General features: G+C 39.2%; 1 protein-coding gene and 1 long non-coding RNA gene across 4 annotated transcripts; one reads left to right on the forward strand and one right to left on the reverse strand.

The window, feature by feature from the left end:
• Window positions 1-272: 272 nt before the first annotated feature.
• On the reverse strand, window positions 273-19741 carry LOC590650. 3 transcript variants are annotated; one of them, XM_030996823.1, is made up of 7 exons: window positions 19595-19741; window positions 17909-18143; window positions 7728-8024; window positions 5996-6681; window positions 4548-4773; window positions 3551-3694; window positions 273-2919 (listed from the first exon to the last, which is right to left on the reverse strand). In XM_030996823.1, the coding sequence occupies exons 2-7, from the start codon at window positions 18057-18059 to the stop codon at window positions 2711-2713; spliced, it is 1713 nt and encodes a 570-aa protein (XP_030852683.1). In that variant the 5' UTR covers window positions 18060-18143; window positions 19595-19741; the 3' UTR covers window positions 273-2710. The 3 variants fall into 3 exon arrangements, with proteins under 3 accessions (XP_030852683.1, XP_011662759.1, XP_795340.3); XM_011664457.2 differs by having other exon boundaries at window positions 17909-18972; XM_790247.5 differs by lacking the exon at window positions 19595-19741 and having other exon boundaries at window positions 17909-19184.
• Window positions 8774-9758, forward strand: LOC115928834. Its single transcript, XR_004066243.1, has 2 exons — window positions 8774-9200; window positions 9718-9758. It is a non-coding gene; the product is annotated as an uncharacterized LOC115928834 (long non-coding RNA).
• Window positions 19742-21146: the final 1405 nt, after the last annotated feature.

Genomic DNA, 21146 nt, shown 5'->3' on the forward strand with positions numbered 1-21146 from the left:
CAATTACCTATTTTTTTTTAAGCATATGTTTCTGCATTTATTGATAAATCAAATATAAAACATTCACATAACAATAATAGTAAATAATATAATTGATTAACATAAAGAGTGACAACTTAAATACACACAAATAGAAAATGCATAATTGAAAGCTTGAAAGTATCGAGGTAAGTAAAAAATAATCAAGATAGATGCAGAGGCCAACTATCATAAGCAAGAATGCTTGAGTCGATAGCGGCCGGGAAAGGGGGGGGGGGGGGGGTACATGGCGCTGTTATAAGAGTATGTAATGGGAATAGAGTGTCACGTATAAAAAAATTGTTCAGAAAGTATCTGAATAAAAAGAGGAAAGAAATTAAGACAAATTGTGCAAGTGTGTGCAAGTGGGTGTGTGCAAGTGGGTGTGTGCAGGTGAAGTAAGTGTTAGATTTGTATTGTTAATGAACTGGTCATCTAAAATTAATTTATATAAACAAACGATAAAAACCTCTGAGACCCTTACAATATTTGTATGTTATCATAACTAGTACTACCATTTAAGTATATATATATATATATATATATATATATATATATATATATATAAGCATGTAGAAATATGAGTGTGAGGTATTGTGAATGGATATTTGAAAGCGTGTTCACTCGTCACACAACATAACTCTTATTTTTTTATTTTAGCTACGAGGAAGCAAGGTTGCACTGATAATAAAATACATGAAAGAAAGTATTCCCTTTTCGTTAAGTTTATTAGGTACTGATGAGGCTGACGTACACTTGCAAAGTGTAGCCAAGCTGGCAGATACTGGCAGCTCCCAGCGGAGAACCAAGGGGCCATGTCGGGTCTTGATTTAAACTGTTTCACTGGAAGACTGCCAGCCTGCTGGAGACGGCAGAGAAAGTTGACGTGCCATGCAAGAGGTGATAGGCACGGTAGAATACTGGAGACATGAATGTACGGTACAAGTAGGGCGAATGTAAGAGCCGCTACAAGCATATAAATATAATCATTGCCATGACATGTATGCATATTTCTTACACTTCAGATATAAATAAGCGGACGTATTCTTATGCATAATTTACGGTGAACAAAAAGACCACTTTTCAAGTTCTAACATGTTTTGTTTTTCTTCAACCAAAATTTAAATATAAATCAATGGAAAGCTTATGACCTCATGAATTCAAAACAAAATATTTCAGATTGTTAGAATACTTAATCACTCTTAGCAACCCCAAAAACATGAATTTTTCATCGTTCATTTCCTCGCCAAAAAGACACCAATAAAACGCCATAAAAATAGTATGACGTAGGCGATTGGTGATTGGTCCCGAAAACAAACAAAAGCTCGTGCCCAACTCCATGGAGTCTATATGACTTTTGCCGAATAAGTTTGTTGCATGCTTTGATTATTTTACACGGTATGTTCTCTGTATTAAATACAGATAAACTAAACAAGAAAGAAAGTTTAATGTTGCATATTACATGAAACTGATGAAAGAAATTATACATATGAAAGATATCAATGAAGATTAACACAATATGCAAGTAATATTGCCGGTTAACATTCGTGCTTAAATTAAACTGAGCAACATAATCACATCAAATCAAACATTTCATAGTTCTCAGGGTTTGTTTCATATCTTGGTCAGTGAAGGATTCTGGAAAAATATTTCACAACATTTTCCGTTGTAAACATTACCTATTTTAGATTTGTTTAGAGACGGAAATTACTCCTAAAAATATCATTTTCTCCACCGGTTTCCAACTGCGATCGAAGCGTGAACGGAAGAGAACGATAGAAGTTGCTAGTATGGTGTCATCTAATGATATGAGTCCATACAAAAGGAACAACGGATATCCAGTTGCGCTTTCTGGGAAAAAATCCTTCCGCAATGTGGTAAGTTGGCATAACTTGGCGAACTTCATTTCAAATAGTTAAACTACAATAGTTGAGCATAATAGTATAGTTGGGTCGATTAGAATGGGTAAACAATTTGGTTCTTCTGTGCGTTCGGTTTTTCTTTCCGTTTGTACCTAAATCTTTCATTTTGTAAGGACACTCTATGATATGGTCGCTGCATCTGTGGTCGCCATATTAAATCAATGAGCGTATAAATGCACGCAAAGGGTTTTCCTTGTTCGTTCGATCAGCTGTTCATGTACAGATTAATAATAGTAATTAAAATTCACCTAAATTGATTTGTATATTCTCCATCATGGCGGAAGACCACGAAACTAAGAGACGAAGAAAACAAGGCCCCCATGGGCATGGAATAAGGTGTGTAGGCCTACTATATGGTAGCCTTTTTTTACACCCGGCGACAAATAGATATCCTCTAGAGAGCCGGGAGGAACGCGCGATCAAGTGCGCCACTCTGGCGTTCACTCGGGTTTTCGTGATTAGTCTCTTTTTAGTCGCTCGGTGTCAGATATCATTGTCAGACACGATGCCTTGTCTAAAGGCTAACTATATGGCTGCAGCAACACTGATCGTGATGTATTTTCCATCTATATACTATGCCCGACTCGCCTGTTAAAGTGAATTAGCAGGCATGGGTGAATTTCATCAACTTCACTGGATTCAAACGATAAATATTGTACATCCAAGTTACTGCCTGGCCTAATTTCACTCATTTTATGGATAATAAATATCATGAGCTGTCATGTGACATACAAGTTTCTTTTGAATCAATGTCTACTTTAATCCTTATATCACAGATCCTCCAGGATCTCAGGATTCGATGTAGTTTCTCTTCTTTTCTTCCTGTTGAATCCTTTCCATGATTTCATGACATAACGATCTGTAACCATGCATTGTTGGTAAACAGGTACCATGATGCACAAAAGGCCGCAGATGGCGTATGTCCCAATGCACATGTATAGCGCTACATTGTACGATCCTGTTTGATCCAAGCTTTCACCTACAGGAAAAGAAGGAAGATGGTAAAGTCTGCAATATCGTTTTTTATAAATACTAATGATAATAACAATTCGAACTTCATTGTCTGTAATGATTCCTTTCTTGGTCGAGATTCGACCATAATGTTTGATTTGAAAAGAAATAAATATCTGCTGTTGTTGTTGTTATGTAGGGCAAGACGTTCGAAATCTGTTGCATCTTTCTGAAACCAGTTTTCTTCAGATATTCTCCTCACCTTCCTTTTCATTCTCAATGTTTGATTATTTATTATTAATCTCACTAATTAAATTTTTTGAGGGGTGGGGTGAAGGTTGTCTGCCGTAACTACTTATTTGAGACACTTTCCCAAAGTTAAGCACAATTCACGTGACAAGCCAATCCCTGAAGCAGCTCTGCATACTTCACAAAGAGTACTTGTGAAAAATGTCAGGAAAGCTCGGCACAACTCGCGGCAACTCGCAGGGACGCTGTAAATGCTCGAGTCAGCCCGAGTTCCTTGGAGCAATACTGAGCCATTCCGAGTCCTACCACGAGTTTACGACAAGCTTTCCCGAGCTAGCTGGAGGTCCGTACTCAGCACCCAAGCATAACACAAGAACACCTATTACGAGATTACAGGAAAAAATACTTACCGAGGACTGAAGCTATTATCATGCCTAGTCCATGCATGAAGACCAAGACAGCTGAAGTTTCCCGCCCTTTCGCTACTCCAAAAACGAGATTCGGACTAAAGTAAGGAAGAGCATCTGATATGCTGAAAACGGTCGAACCAAGTACTAGAAGAATGAAACGAAACAGTTGTCTAATTAGATAGCGATTCATCGGTGTCGTGCTCAGTAGATGTGTCGCTGTCTGGTAGATAATGTCAAATGACTGCGGATCACATGGTACAGGTACGTGGTTTGAATCACTTTAACGGCACTACCGATCTAGTAACGCAAACAAATTACTATTTAATTATGATTTACTATTGCGTTTTTTTACTATTATTTTCAGCTCCTTTTCTGTGTAAAATCAACGGGTCGGGCAACAAACAGAGCTGCATTACCATGTCACAATTTTGCATACCGCCTTCTTCTAATTTTTAGGTTAAGAAATTCTTTTTTCTATGTAATTTTATCTTTCCAACCATAAAACGCGTTTTGATTGGTCAATGTTGCCCCCCCCCCCGCGTCTCCAAGATGTAAGACCATCACATCTTTACCGAGCGAAAGTTTTTGGTGAGATGGTCTAGTTTGAGAAATGTGTCGCCTACAGTGTATGTCACGGTCCACGCACTTGATACAATGTACAGTGGTGGAACGATACCGGCTGCACAGAGATAGGGATAATCGTGTGGACAAAGCATGGCTGATTCATTTCTTCAATTCCAATAGGGTCCATTAAGCTCCAACGTTTTGATATGATTGTTCTCGCTGCTCCCTCCTGAAAATCCATCCCAGCCATGACCCCTAATTGCAGCGTTTGACTTGGGAATAATTGTCCCGGAGGGGGGGGGGGGGGGGCTGGAGCTTATTTCAGAGAGTAATTATTGTCCGAGGGTTAATCATGCTAGGGGTAATTGTTCTTGGTGGTGGTAATTGTTCTGGGCTGGGACAATTATTATCCGGGGAATGGCCCCATACTTACCGGCGATCATGCACATGATAACGAAGAGGCTTGGAGCCTGCAGGAGACAGATCATGACGGTGATGCCGAGACCACTGGCCAAGGTGGAGAGGTAGAGTTGATGGAACGGGATATAGTCCGATATAAGGGCCAATGTGACTTTACCGACTATCATGGATACCCCGAGGGCGACTACGGCCTGTGCACCATTCTCCTCTGTAAAGCCCAAAGACATCATGTAACTCACCTGGAAGAAGAGGGAACGAGAAATTATTCATATAAAAGAAGATTGAATAAAAATTATTGAAAGGGGTGGCGTTAAGATTCACAAGGTTATAACATGCACATAAGAAGAGCGTCATGTTGCAGATCTGAAGACATGGTCGGACATGAAATGAAATAAATAACAAAACTGTTTAGGTCCAAAGGTGATGATGTAAATACAACGGCAATTTATCACCGAAAGTGGCTCGTTCCATTCAGAGTAATTTATGTCACATTAATGACCTTAGCACCTGACTGACGCGAGTTAACATTTATTACATGAGTCTGCGTCAACGCCTGACGCATTCTTTGATTCGTCATGGGCGAGTAACGTACAAAGGGAATGCCAAAATATTTATTTCAATTCAGCCATTCGGTTCAGTTCAGTTCAGTGAGATTAGGGACTTTTAGATTTGCGTGGACTGATACGTGTGACGTCCATTCAAGGCAGTGCATTAAAAGGACGTCGATAGTAGCAATCCACGTTGTCGTTGTGCAAATCTAAAAGTCCATATTGCGTGGCGTCATTGACAGGTGCAGACTCGGCGAAGTGTCGCATATAAAAACGTTTGGTTTACTGAACAGTGCGTGATGTATTAGCCAGAAATGTTCTATGGAGAATGACGTGATAAACACTTCTTTTTTACACTCATTTCCATTCTGCTAAAAGTACCACATGTTTTGACTAGATTGACTAGTATAATATAATTTGACTGAAACTCACAGGCCCGAATTCACAAAGGAGGTTTGTCGACAAACCTTGGTTTTCGTACGTCGACATATGACGCGTTTTACGCGTTTTTTACAAACCTGGTTTGTAAAGAACAAAAGGAGGTTTGGCGAAACAAAAGGAGGTTTGAGCTCAAACCTTGCTTTGTGAAATCGGGCCACAGGCTCCTCGTATGCACTGTGCAGCGGGAATAATGATGGTGCACACTTTCGCAATTTTACGAGAGATAAGAACTTCTTCACTACAACAAATAATGATGGTGTAATCAAAATACTTATTGTACCTCATTGAGAATTAAGGGCTCGGTCATATGACGATTCTTACTACCTAATTTGTACCTCCATCCATTGAACTACTACGTAATCGGTCCATGCTATATCACGTTAACTTAGATTTCTAAATGAATCGCAAATGATTCGGATTTATGTGAACTGTTAAGGGTAATAGCATACTAACGCATAAAGGTATTCCTCACCATTTGTATGATGAAGAAGGAATTTGTTAAACCGTAGCCGAAGACCGCTAGGGCCAAGCACCATACGTCGGGGAAAGTCAAGGCAATCAACATACGCCTTGCCATACTCGAAGTAGCGTGCTCATCAATGCTCTCGTCAATAAAGTGGGCTTTCAAGTTACTGGTCGTCGTGGTCGATATCTTCCCTTTGTCTATACTATGCCTAATGTTTCTATTAAATTGACTAGTCATTGTTTCAGTAAGTCTTTGATAGTTGTCGTTGCATGGTAAAATCTTGCCTCTTTGTTCACCGTTATCCGCGTCGTCTTCGACTTTTTCTGATTCAAATTTGTCTGTGTATGTTCTACTGTTCGGGGTAGAAACGGCATAATCAGCGTATTTGGATTCATCACATTCTTCAGTCTCAGATTTTACTTTTTCCATAACAGCAGAGTCGTCTTTGATTCCACCGATGGAAACTTGGACGGTTCTGTTGTCCCCTATATCGCCAACTTTGAGCTTCATATCACTGTCATCGTCGATATCATTATTTTCCCCCGGTGTTGCTGATCTTGTAGGCTCGCGATGGGCCCAAGCGACCGCCGGAAGAGCGATTCCGATAATCATACCGGCACTGACCCTCAAGGTGTTCCTCCAGCCGAATTTATTCTCAAAATAGAACGTGAATTGTCCAATGGACAACATTCCTGGAGAAACAGGAAAAAGAAACAATGAAATCAATTATATTTTTATATTTCTTGGGGAGCCTCAAGAGGATCTCCTTCGTACGTCCGATAAGGGCAATGAGTGGTAGGACCATGGGTAAGAGGTGCTAAAGACAACATTTCGGTTCACTGGAAAAAGAGGACAGTCAGGTAAAATGAAGTTCTTATACTGCTCAGGGCGTCTCTGTAGTCCCCTCCACTTGTTCCAACATTCCATCAGTCCGACATCAAATTTGTCCTGCGCCCCACTGATCCTATGTTCCAGTGGCCCCACGTCATATCAGTTAGCAATGGCTTGTAGGATCGTTAACACGCTTTTACTTTATTTTTCAATTTGTCTTACGTGACTACAGTATTTATTTCTGCACGGTTCGAAAGTTTACATAGTATGATAATGACCATCATGGTAATAAAAACTAGATTACGATCACTATATACATTTGCAATTGTAAATAATACAGTGCGTACAGAGGTATGACACTATAAGCTTAATTCTTGAGAGATTGCCACACCTCATCATCTAACGATATTTTTTTTCTTCAAAGTGGTCGAAGATGAAGAAAAAAGTTAAGCTACTACTAGGCTAAGCTACCATTAAACTATTACTAAACAACTAACTGATTAAAACTGAATTTAACAAGTTAAATAACTGAAACCTGGCATTATTCAAAATATAATACAATAAAATAAAGTTATATTTGCAAGTTTTAAAGAAAATTAATAGAAAAAGTCAATGAATGTGAAACAGTAATCACTTGTTACCGACCCTTCGTCATATGGGTCGATCTACATCCTTTTTACCTAGGGATCGGGGTAGGGGTTACATTTAGGGCTGTACTCATGATATGCTTTCTGTCGGGTTTGTTACATTCGATAGTCTCAAGCACCTCTTCTCGGCACACGGACAATAGCGACTTTTTGCCGAACGACAACGTGGATTGCTACGATCGACGTCCTTTTAATGCACTGCCTTGAATGGACGTCACACGTATCAGTCCGCGCAAATCTAAAAGTCCCTAATTTCTCACCTAGATTAGAAGATGCCATGGGCAGCACGACTCCGCCAGTTGCGTTCTTATGTGGGAAGTACTTGAGGATAAGGTTCAAAGACCCCATCAGTATGCATCCCGTTCCGAAACCAAAGAGGATACTGTAGGTGAAGAACATCGGAGCAAGGCTTTGCATGAAGGAAGTCAAGATTAGCCCGAGCGAGATCATTAATATCCCGATGATGACCACCGCCCGGTAGCCGATTCGTTCGATGAGGAGGTTGACCACCGGTGCGACGATGGCGGAAAGGCCGAATGGAAGAGATCCGACCCAGGCTGTGACAAGGAAAAGGAAATCATTATTAATTAATTGTACAACCCCCTTTCCTCCTTGTCCTATGGTAATGTCGGAAGTTGGAAATTTGTGAAAGTCTTTATTTTATGATGTTCAAGTTTAAGGCAAATTTATATTCTGCTTCCAATTAAGTGTTAAGGATCGAGGTTAGATCTGATGTTTTTTCACTTGGAAAATTCCTTTTCCATAGTATAATGTGACATGCATAGCTGAGTCAGGTGTTTATTTCAGTTGTACGCTAGATTGCGTAATGACATTAGGCCAAGTGGCAGTGACATTCCTTTTTTTTTATTGTATGCATGAATTAGTCCGTATGTTAACGTACGTACGTACGCGGCATGGGCGAGTAGCTCTATCTTGGGTGTAGTTTGCTCAGACACCAATTGAGCATCCACGTGTACGGACGTGTTCTAGGTCGGGCAAGACTTTGGTTTTCGAGATCCTAGTGAATTTATACTTGTAAATGCAATTGTACTTGTAAATGCAATTTAATCTTATTTGAAGTTACTTAGGATTCGGAACAGAGTTTGTATAGTATTTTGCATTCGGTTAATTGGAGTGCATGGATGAGTTTTGCCACAATTCTTATGTTGTATGTAAACGTTTTTGAAACGTCTTTCGATGTAACAAGTTCAAAGCTATCAGTGAAATTGCAAATGATATTTGTTGAGATTGAGAATAGACAGTGGAATCACTGTTGTATTTGCTTTGTTAATTATTTAATGTTTAATAATAACAAGTGCAGAAACTTGCTTGTTTTTAGTAGTTGAAGAGAATTATCAACTCAGTTAGTTTTTGTAGTTATGAACTTAGAGGGCAGCATTTTGTATACAAAGATGGCGGCGCCCATGCTTCGTAGATACCGACTTATGGTATGAGATTTTTTTTTTTTAGATATTGAATCTTGATAAAGTTTTTCCGTAGATAACATGTTACATTGTATATATTTAATACTTAGTGTATTTTCAATGTAGGTTTCTATGGTTACGGGTGTATTGACTTTTCATTTACAGCTGGGAGATATGGACTACAGCTGGTCCAGGCCTTCATGTAGGTGATGAGTGCATTTCTGCTCGTAGCAGTGACGGGTAGTGAGTGACTGTGGAGTTTGCAGTCTGGTTGTTGCAGCTTGTTGCTTGACATTTGTTTGACCTTAGGTAGGCAACTTTTGATATTGGTTTGATATGTTTAATCAAACAGTGATACTTTTGATGTTTATAATGCAGTATAGTATAGTAATATTATTGAGCTTTCTGATTAATGCTTTACCATATTTTGTAAATGCTTTCAAATAATATTATAAAGGATGATTTATCGAGGGAGTGAATTGATTCTTTATCAGAGGGTTTGATAAGATAATGCACTTTATGGAGTTAAGTGTAATTGTATTGTCTTATATCTGCTTGATGACTGAGATGCTTTGATGATTAAGATGTTTTGATGATTAAGATGCTTTGAATATTTAGATAAACATTATTTGAATATGAGGAATCTCGAACTAAAGTACGAGACATACATATATTGTTAGTAACAATATATGATTCTTCGAGGACTAGAAGTCCGTTTTGGTTAATACATGCATATTGAATATGTATGTGAGAGATGACATTGAACTATTTGAATCTGTAATGTGGTACAAGTGATTTGTCACTGGCTTTTTCTGTATCTTTACAGGGTTTTTTGTTTACGACACAGAATAAACTTCAATGCCCTTATATCTGCTGTCCTGTCTCATCATTGATACTACCGGTCCTTAGCGAGGTCCAACCCCCACCCACGACATTATTGTACGACAGAGGTTCCTAATCTTAAAGGCCGTCTGTACTAGTTTGGCTAGGAGGGATTAGACCACCAAGGGAGGTCGCTGACAGGTGTCTATATCTCATCAACTCAGCTTTCAATTAACATAAGAAAAAGAGGATCATGGGGGACCACTGGTCACCGATTAGGCATTGTTTTCTATATAGAGGGAGCAATTAGCTACAAGTAGTACAGTGGGGATTTAAAGACAAATACAAGTAGAGTCTTTGGGGGGGGGGGGGAATTGGACAGAAATTGGACAGTTTTATGTTTGTGCTTATTTTCGAAATCCATATATACTTACAAGTTTTAAAAACATACATATAAAGCACATCTCAAATGATAAGAAAGTAAGTAAATGTGTCAAGTATGTACAAACGGTTGGATACTGGATAGCCCATTTCAGTTACATTTTCAAAATGGTCCTGTTCTTCCATGGGGTTCAAAAGCAAAACAAAACATATTAATTCACATACAATAGTAATTGTAGTTTAGTATTTTACCAATGCACTATCAACCTTTTTAAAAATTTCATATGTAACTTTATTCCTCATCTTTCAATAACTTTTCCAATCTTCTTCATTCTTAGTTACATTCTTCGTCATTTATCAGGTTGTTTTATCCATTCAAAAATAAAATCATTAAGCCATGGTGAGTGTTTTTGCTTCACCCTTTTAGTCTATCGACAGCTTCATAAAGAGTATGACTAGTTCCTACATTTGTACAATTCTGTGATCTAATTTAAATGAATCAAATTTAGCACAACGTGATTCCCGGAAAGAGATCAACTTTGCATGAGTGCATTCATGGGTGTCGATCCTTACGTAATACCTATTCATCAGGGGAGATGAATGAATAGATCATCCCCCCTGATGAATAGGTATCAGTTACAGATCGACACGCATGAGTGCATTTGTTGCTTGAATTCTGGAACAAGACAAGATAAAATACGTAACGAGTGATCGTTGAGCCAATATCTTTTACACCTCAAGAATTTCTGGTGAGTGTTTTTGCTTCACCCCTTTAGTCTTAATACTTGGCATATGTTTATCTAATATCTACAATACGCAATTACGCATTACACACGTTTCCCAACAGTTTATCGACAGCTTCATAAAGAGTATGACTAGTTCCTACATTTGTACAATTCTGTGATCTAATTTAAATGAATCAAGATTCGCACCTCGTGATTCCCGGAAAGAGATCAACTTTGCATGAGTGCAGAAAAAAGTTTACACTCAGAAAACTGTCCTTTATTTTAAAAGTCAGGTATGAACGAAAGGTTATTATACATGTTTTTAAAAAGTGTTATATCCCGAATCGTTTGGTATCACTTTTGTGTGGTATGTGTTCACGCTTGGAACAGGAGGCAATAGGGACTTTTAGATTTGCAAGTCGACAGCTTTGACTGCAACGTGTGACGTCATTTTAAGGCACTGCGCATGCGTCACGTCGTCTCAGTCGGCGATCGAGAATGCGTCAACCTTGATTTTCCTAAATCTAGTACGGTACTAGTATATGCCGCGTGCGCATAAAATATACAGTTCCTTAGGTAGACAAAGGACCATCCATTCCCTGTTTTTATGTAAAAAATGTGTAAAACAGGTGTCACATGCATATTCACCTGTTCTACACATTTTTACATAATAGGAGTGAAGGGATGTCCTACCACAGCAATAGGCCATTTTCGTAATGTGACCAAATTTAAGTCTTTGTGAATTGACCCAATACAAATTATTTCATTCACCTGATAAGAATAATAGTATTTCAATAGACAGAATCCGAACTGCATACATAAGGTTTGCCAGGTTGGACAAACATTATAGTTTGACCTACCTAGCAACACTTAATATTATGCAGTTTAATTCTGACTATTAAAATACTATTATTCCTAACAGGTGAACGAAATAATTTGAATCAAGGCACTTCACAAACACTTATGCAGTCAGGCGCGGATCCAGGGGGGGGGGGGCCGAGCGGGCCTTGGCCCCCCCCCCCCGCAAAAAAAAAAAAAAAAAAAAAGAGAAAAAAGGAAAAGAAGCGAAAGGAAAGAGGAGAGAAAGGGAAAGAAAGAAGAGGAAGAAGAAAAGAAAAGGGGGAAGAAGGAGATCGGGGGGTCGAAAGGGCTTTGCCTCCCAGGCTGTTGACCCCCCCCCCCCCCATAAAACAAATAAGAGAAAAGGAAGGAAAGGGAAAGGAAAAGAGGAGATACTGGCGTACTGATAGGGAGGGGGGGGGGGGGGGGTTAGTGGAAATCAAATTCAAATGTGGTTTATTTCTAATTCCACAACGGTGGATTACAAATAATGCTGAAATTACATCATTTCCGAGATTTTTCCTCACTTTTTAGTAAATTATACGTTTGTATGTGTTTGTTGGAAAATGACAAATTCCTAAATTTGCAGCCAGGCAAGAAATATGATTCTTGATATTCCTACATGTCAGGGCCCGAGGTACGGTGGGGATCGGGAGCCTCGAGCTCTCCCCCCCCCACACTTTGTTTGAAAAAGTATATTAAAGAGAAATAAAATAGAATGAGAGCAAGAAAGAAAGAATAGTTAACTGCCAGTGTTAACAAATAATGAGGCATCAAAATATGCTCATCTGACCGTGATTAAATGCCTAAAACCCCTAAGCTTCCGTGGGCTCTGCCCCCTGGATCCCACCAAGGGCCCTACGGCGGGCCCTTAGATGCTCATCTGACGGTAATTTAATTCCTAAAGCCCCTGATTTTGGGGGGCTCCGCCCCCTGGACCCAACGCCAAATAGTTACCTGCCAGTGTCACGAAATAATAAGGTATACAAAAAAAAATATGCTCATATGACCTTAATTAAACGCCTAAAACCTCTGAGCTTCCGGGGCCGGCTTCGCCGCCGCCCCAGACAAGGATTAACAATCGAGAACGGTACAGCGAATCGTCTTTTTTCTCTCATAATCTTATGAAACGTGAAGCTTCCGCGCTTTGCGCGGGAGGGGAACTAGAACGGTTATACCAATCTTTTATGATTTAATAAAACGTAAAAGCTTCCGCGCTTCGCGCGGGATGGAGGGGGGGGAACTTAATTCCGACGAGGATTATTTTCGAGAGCGGTACAACGAATCGTCTTCTTTCTCTAATGATTTAATGAAAATTAAAAGCTTCCGCGCTTCGCGCGGGAGGGGGGAACCTGAATTCAGACGAGGATTAAGAGTCGGGAACTGAACAGCAAATCGTCTTTTTTCTCTCATAATCTTATGAAACTTTAAAGCTTGAGCGCTTCGCGCGGGAGGGGGGGGGGGGAGGGGACCTGAATTCAGACGAGGATTAAGAGTCGAGAACGGTTCAACGAATCGCCTTCTTTCTTCAATAGTTTAATGAAACGTCAAAGCTTCCGCGAATCGCGCAGGAGGGGGAGGGGGTAAACTAAATTCAGACGAGGATTAAGAGTCGAGAACTGTACAACGAATCGTCTTGTTTCTCTAATGATTTAATGAAACATAAAAGCTTCCGCGCTTCGCGCGGGAGGGGGAGAATCGAAATTCAGACGAGGATTAAGAGTCGAGAACTGTTCAGCCAATCGTCTTCTTTCTCTCATAATCTTATGAAACTTAAAAGCTTCCGCGCTTCGCGCAAGAGGGGGGGGGGGGGGGACCTGAATTCAGACGAGGATTAAGAGTCGAGAACTGTACAGCGAATCGTCTTCTTTCTCTAATAATTTAATGAAACGTAAAAGCTTCCGCGCTTCGCGCGGAGGGGGGGGGGGGGGGGGGGGGGGGAGGGAACTGAATTCAGACGAGGATTAAGATTCGAGAACGGTACAACGAATTGCCTTCTTTCATATATTTTAATGAAACGTCAAAGCTTCCGCGCTTCGCGCAGGAGGGGGAGAGGGAGGGGGGAACTGAATCTAGACAAGGATTAAGAGTCGAGAACGGTACAACGAATCGTCTTCTTTCTCTAATGATTTAATGAATCGTAAAAGCTTCCGCGCTTCGCGCGGGAGGGGGGGGGGGGAGAATCTAAATTCAGACGAGGATTATTTTCGAAAACGGTACAACGAATCGTTTTTTTTTCTCTAATGATTTAAGGAAACTTAAAAGGGGGGGAACCTGAATTCAGACGAGAATTTAGAGTCGAGAACTCTACAACGAATCGTCTTCTTTCTCTAATAATTTAATAAATCCTAAAATTTTCCGCGCGTCGCGCGAGAGGGGAAAAACTAAATTCAGACGAGAATTATTTTCGAAAACTGTACAACGAATCGTTTTCTTTCTCTAATAATTTAATAAATCCTAAAATTTTCCGCGCGTCGCGCGAGAGGGGAAAAACTAAATTCAGACGAGAATTATTTTCGAGAACTGTACAACGAATCGTTTTGTTTCTCTAATGATTTAATGAAACGTAAAAGCTTCCGCGCTTCGCGCGGGAGGGGGGGGGGGAAGAATCTAAATTCAGACGAGGATTATTTTCGAAAACGGTACAACGAATCGTTTTGTTTCTCTAATGATTTAAGGAAACTTAAAAGCTTCCGCGCTTCGCGCGATAGGGGGGGAACATGAATTCAGACGAGAATTTAGAGTTGAGAACTCTACAACGAATCGTTTTCTTTCTCTAATAATTTAATAAATCCTAAAATTTTCCGCGCTTCGCGCGAGAGGGCAAAAACTAAATTCAGACGAGATTTATTTTCGAGAACGGTACAACGAACCGTCTTCTTTTTCTAATAATTAAATGAAACGTCAAAGCTTCCGCGTTTCGCGGAGGAGGGAGGGGGAAATTCGCCCCTCCCTGCACCGACCCCGCATCACGTCACTGTTGGTCACCATTACGTACCAATATTTGGCTCGCATAATTTCAAATTTGGGCCCCCCCCCCCTAAGAAATCCTGGATCCGCGCCTGTATGCAGTACATATGGTTACATTACGAAAATGGCCTATTGTTGAGGGTAGAATGAGGAATTGTATATTTTGTCCTCTTTCTTTGTCCGTCATGTTCATAGTGTTACTTCCTGCATGCATGTATATCGCCGAGTGCAATCCAAAAGATTTATAATTGTAGTCATTAGGGACTTAAGATTTGCACGTCAACAGCTTTGACTGCAACGTGTGACGTCGTTTTAAGGCACTGCGTATGCGTTACGTCGCTCAGTCGGCGATCGAGAATGCGTCAACCTTGATTTTCCTAAATCTAGTCCATACATATTGATATTTATATAGCGCCTTTACATGCTCAAGGTACAAGTATGCCGCGTGCGCATAAAATATACAGTTCCTCAGGTAGACAAAGGAACATCCCTTCCCTGCTATTATGTAAAACTGTGTAGAACAGGTGTCACATGCATATTCACCTGTTCTACACATTTTTACATAATAGCAGTAAAGTGATGTTCTTTTGTTGAGGGTAGAATGAGGAACTGTATATTTTGTCTTCTTTCTTTGTCCGTGATGTTTATAGTGTTACTTCCTGCATGCATGTATATCGTTGAGTGCAATCTAAAAGATTTCTAATTGTAGCCAACATGGGCAGTTAAGGACGTTGACACGCATGATCAGTAGGCGTTCGTCGTGTTCTCGTCCACTGAATCTAAAAGTCCCTAATATGGGCAGTTGAGTACGTTGACACGCATGATCAGCAGGCGTTCGTCGTGTTCTCGTCCACTCAATCTAAAAGTCCCTATTGTTTGCGAGAGTGCAAAATCGACTTGCGTAAAAGTATTAAAGTAAGAGAATGAATTGAATGTATCAAATGAGACACATTGCATATGCTGTTTGCAGAAGCAAATTAAGTCACAAACACACACACACACACACACACACACGCGCGCGCGCACAAATGTTCTTTCATATTAACAGCTAAAATATAATTTCCAGCCCCACCCCCTTAATATTTTGGTTCGATGAGAAAGAGACACCGATGCGAGTTTTCCTGTCATCGACCGCTTTTTATTGTGAAAATACCGTTGTTCTTGATAGAATTATGACCAATCTTTCAGCACACTTTAGAATACAATCACATTTAAAGCTAAAGACCAGTTATGGTCATGCGATTGCATTGTGAAAGAAACATTGTGAAATCGATCAGAAAAGGTTGATCATCTAGCATAAATGTACGGCAAGGTTCTGGAATCATCAAAATGATAAGAAATTTGGCCAAGTCTTCATAAAGTTAGAATCACTGTACAATATGTATATGGGACTACACACACGTGCGCGACACGTGCATCTGTATCTCTCAACAGGCGAGAGATACACTAATTTACCAAATATATCATTTAGTAGGCGGTTTCCCGTCAACATTTTTATCATCATGTATTATTCAAAACATATTCTTTCACATGATTGGTAATAAGAGCTTGCATTTCATTTTTTTGAAATTGGGGCGTTTCCAATAGACCAGTTCACGGTTAGCACATTACTGCAATGACCCCGAATATCCACAGATCTTAAAAACATGAAGAGGTCCCACTTTGTACATTTTGAAATAATCACTCCTACAGCGATGGAGGTGCTACATAAATAGCCTTTGTTTCCCCTTTTCAAAGAATACTTCCACCTGTATATCATGGAGTGCATAAATGAATAATGATTACATAACTTTCATGAGCACGTTTCCAGTATTTCGTCTCCGTGTATTTCACAATTTGTTCTGCAATGACCTTTATCTGCTCATGCTCAGACTGCAACCGTGAACTGGCTTATACTGGTCTTTACCTTTAAGAACATGCACTCGAATAAACTGCTGAATGATAAGCGATAAAGCAGTAAAGCAATAAAGCAAACGAACAGATGAAGTAGAGCGGTGCTTTGAATTAGATCGTCATGGTTTAGAAAACTATATCTTATCGGGAATTGAGATCACATTTAAGAACATGCACTCGAATAAACTGCTGCACGATAAGCGATAAAGCAATAAAGCAAACAAACATATGAAATAGAGCGGTGCTTTGAAGTAGATCGGCATTGTTTAGAACACTATATCTTATCGGGAATATAAGACCATTTTTGTTTCAAGGAATGATCACAAAGCCATTTCCTCGTTTGGAATTGGGGATATAAAGTTAACTTGGAACTCCATCTTGTATTGGGAACCCCTACTCAGTACTTAGGGTCTCAGCTTTGCTGTAAACACTTGTATATAGATTCTCTCCCCTCTTCTGATAGGGAGCCCTGTGTCTACCCAACTAGAATTAGACTAGAAAATGAAAATAATTCAAACAAGATCAATGTTATTTTCAAAAGAATAGTGTCATTTTGACTAGTACAAAAGCGGAGATTCCCACGTCTACGCATTCAATTTTTACCCGCAGTTTGAAATTCAATTTCGAGGCTTGAGAATAACAAACTTAAACTAGATATAATTCTCAATAAATTTTACTCGTGTTGATTCGCACGAATTATGACGCTATGATAAAGATGCACTGAGTGTTTCAATTTATTAGAATTATGCAGTTATAGATATATGCGGGTATGTGCAGACAAGGGCGCTGTGCAGACATGCACGCTCTAGCCATATCACAGTTTGAGCCCAAACATTGCAACAAAATGTTTTTTAACGGTTAACTGTAGTACGTGTTTGACATCAGGAATGACATACTAAACATCTAAGAAAATAGGACCCCTGGAAAGTGCTTGTTTTCAAATTGGCGCCCAAGATGACCGTCAATACCATTTAAATAACCATCATGAAATATTCATCTTAGAGATGTGATTTTGATGTCTATGCTATGCCAAATACATTTTAAATTATATTAGAATGGACAGTATGAGTTTGATGAGAGGTAGCGATCAATCGGGATCAAACGCAAACTTTTTTTATTAAGACGCGTCCGGATTTTAGCGAATAAAATAAACTCTGTCTATTAAAGCCCCACTGTCCTACTTGTAGCTACTTGCTCCCTCTATATTGAAAACTTCCCCAGTCGGTGCCTGTTGGTCCCCCATGACCCTCTTTTTCTTATGTTAGTTGAGAGCTGAGTTTGTCAGTGACCTCGCTGTGTGGTCTAATCCGTTCTGGCCCAGTAGTATTGACGCTCTTTAATATGCGATATAATTAAACCAATCTCATATTGCAACATTATGCTTACCCGTCGCAGTTGCGCTGCTTCTGAACTCTCGTTGGAACGTGACGAAGAGGATACTGAAAGAGAGAATGAAACCATAGCTGAAGAAGAAGGCGATGCAGGTCGCACCGGTGACCACCCAGCCCCAGTGTTGCTGCAACCACGACGTCGCCATCGTCGTCACTCGTGGAAGAAATTGATGATGTCTGGCCTCTAGTTGTCATCTGTTTATGTTCTACCAAGGAGGATATCTTTGGTTCTACAGGCGAGTAGATAAATTGTCATTGTCTTTTCGTGGGCATGATATGCGGAGCTAGTAAACAACAAGGACAGACTGTAATCCGAGACGTTACCACACTTCCTAAAGCTTCTCGATCTATCAGTTTCTGCATGGACCTAGTCTGCAAGCACAGACCCTAATTTGACACTTTAACAACAAAATTATTGTGCCTTGAGATAAGCCTAGCCCAGCTACCTAATTAGGAGCAGCTACAGTACATGGCCTATGGTAGTCTTATAGTACAGACTCACTTTTACGACTGACCAGGGTTTGTGCCTGCAGACTAGCATGGACCTACATAACATTTCGTAGTCTCACATTGCACACACTGTTGCGCACAACGACTGACAAGTGTTTGTGCCGATAGAGTTTGGGGTTTGTAGTATCTCTTTGGTTGAGCAATAGTTTGAACAGGAGCTACACGTTTTGAGGGAAGGCATGCATGGCAAATAGGAACCAATTCATTATATTCAATCGGATAATACTTTTGTCGATAACGTTTTGGCTGCCTATTTGCTGATATATTTGTTGGTATATTAACTTGACAAAAGTGATTGGACATTTAGTAGGGCGCAGAAAGATCAAATAATTTGGAGTGCTGTTCGACTTCTTCTCTGGCTGCCTTCATAAATCTTTATTTTATATGAAGTAGTTTCGTCTAACAATAAAATCCAACTGTTGTCATTCACAAGGCACACCGATGAAAATTAACACTGGAAACAATTTGCTAAAGTCAAACAAACTTCTGTTTTTTTCAGCAACTCGTAACTTCACTTTCATATCTTCGGTAAAACCTTCAGATAACAATCTGTAATGATAATAAACAAACAAACAAATATTGAACACATGTTTCAGCATGTAAGCATGTAAAAACTCTATAGCTAAATTAAAGATATTGATTACTACACACTATTATATGACACAAGATTAAAGTTAAACTGGATTAAATCTCTATGTGAACACACCCTGCATTGAAACTATGCAGTAAACTATTAAACGGTATACACAAGCAAACGTTTTTGAGTGCGAACAGGGCCGCATTCAGACGCGGTCCGTCGCTTAATCCTATGCTAAATAACTAACAAAGAAAATTGTATCTTTCCTAAACACTTAGTTTTGCTCTAAATTCGACATGAACTATATAATTAATCAGTAATCACCTACATCGTTGCAGAATATTTGCTACTTTGAAACAATAAAATGTACTGTAACTTCTGCTGATAACGACAAAGAACTGGGCTTTCTACACTATACATTATACACACTCATCTCTTTGTCTACTCCTAAAAGCTATAGGTACAACATCTAACATCATCTTTACGAAACTCCTATAAAATTCTACCAAACTCGACTGAGATTATATTAAGATACATCCTAGCATATTAATATATATTAAATAACATATATAGAAATAGATATCGTATTCTTACCGAATTGGGCCTGTAGTTTGTTCCACAAAATGACTAAAAACTTTCTGCTGCAATGTTATGTAATTCGGACCTTACTGCATCACTTCGACATTCAGAATGACTGGAGTGTGCTTCTCCCAGAACATAGGTGGAGAGAAAAAAGAACTTCCCGTCTCTGCGACTCGTAGTATAATCTTAAAGTAAACACAAGCCCCCAAGATATGGGCTCGGTGTAAAAATGTCAGTGGAAAAAATGTCAGAGGTAAAAATGTCAGAGGTAAAAATGTCAGAGGTAAAAATGTCAGAGGTAAAAATGTCAGAGGTAAAAATGTCAGAGGAAAAAATGTCAGAGGAAAAAATGTCAGAGGTAAAAATGTCAGAGGTAAAAATGTCAGAGGTAAAAATGTCAGAGGTAAAAATGTCAGAGGTAAAAATGTCAGAGGAAAAAATGTCAGAGGAAAAAATGTCAGAGGTAAAAATGTCAGAGGTAAAAATGTCAGAGGTAAAAATGTCAGAGTTTAAAATGTCAGAGGTAAAAATGTCAGAGGAAAAAATGTCAGAGGTAAAAATGTCAGAGGTAAAAATGTCAGAGGTAAAAATGTCAGAGTTTAAAATGTCAGAGGTAAAAATGTCGAGGAAAAAATGTCAGAGGTAAAAATGTCAGAGTTTAAAATAAAAACAAAAGCATGTGACAAGATTGTTATGTTTACACCCGGGCTATATATCAGGCTTATCGAAAAAGAACAGCGAGGGATATTCTGCAGTCGTTATTTCACCGCTGTCTTATTGTATTGTATTAGTTAAGTCTTATTTTGAGCGTATACCAAGGTTGTAACTTGTAGAGGAATCATGTACTTTGAAGAATGCTATCAGTTGTCTGATGACCGCTTGCAAGGCGTGAAACTCGGAGTACACCATCCATGTCCCATTAGTCTGCCTTATTAAATATTTATATACCGGTATATTATGTTTTTGTATAAGCAAATGGTACTGGTACACTAAGCAAACTTCTAGGGAAAAAGATTTCTAAAATCGATAAGTTTGGCCATGTTTTATAGGCTGAGTTGTCGCTCCATGGTGTAATCATTAAAAAAAAAAGAAAACAAGGTTATTTAATAAAAGGATCATGCGACAAATAATCATTGTGATTCAAATTGATGCAAGGATTTTTTTGAATAAGCAATGCTTTTCACCAGAATCTTCTTTGTAAAAACGACTTTTACAAATCTCAGCCATGCAAATCTGCCACTGTGTTGTAAGATCACTTTCAGATTAGGAGAAGTGTATTCTGTAATGAGTATTTTACATTGAATGGAACGTCTCAACTCAGTAAGCATGGCTGAGAATTGTAAAAGTTGTTTTTACAAAGAAGATTCGGGTGAATAGCAGTGCTTATTCAACCAAATATTCGCATCAATTTGAATCACAATCATTATTTGTCGCTTAATCCCTTTTAATGACCTTGTTTTCTTTCTCGTTTGCAAGGGGAGAAGAAGATATGTCACGTTAAAGACATCATAAAGATCAGTGTTGTATGCGTATATATTATATACACAGGCCAGTAACAGCTATG

The sequence above is a fragment of the Strongylocentrotus purpuratus genome, unplaced genomic scaffold (genome assembly GCF_000002235.5).
Source record: "Strongylocentrotus purpuratus isolate Spur 01 unplaced genomic scaffold, Spur_5.0 spur5_scaffold_3, whole genome shotgun sequence".
NCBI lineage: Eukaryota > Metazoa > Echinodermata > Echinoidea > Camarodonta > Strongylocentrotidae > Strongylocentrotus > Strongylocentrotus purpuratus.

Coding starts and splice junctions, on each gene's coding strand:
- LOC590650 (XM_030996823.1), bottom strand. CDS start 18,059: ATGGCGACGTCGTGGTTGCAGCAACACTGGGGCTGGGTGGTCACCGGT. Junction 8,025..17,908: donor AAGCAGCGCAACTGCGACGG/GTAAGCATAATG, acceptor TCCTTGTCACAG/CCTGGGTCGGATCTCTTCCA. Junction 3,695..4,547: donor TATCATGTGCATGATCGCCG/GTAAGTATGGGG, acceptor TCATTCTTCTAG/TACTTGGTTCGACCGTTTTC.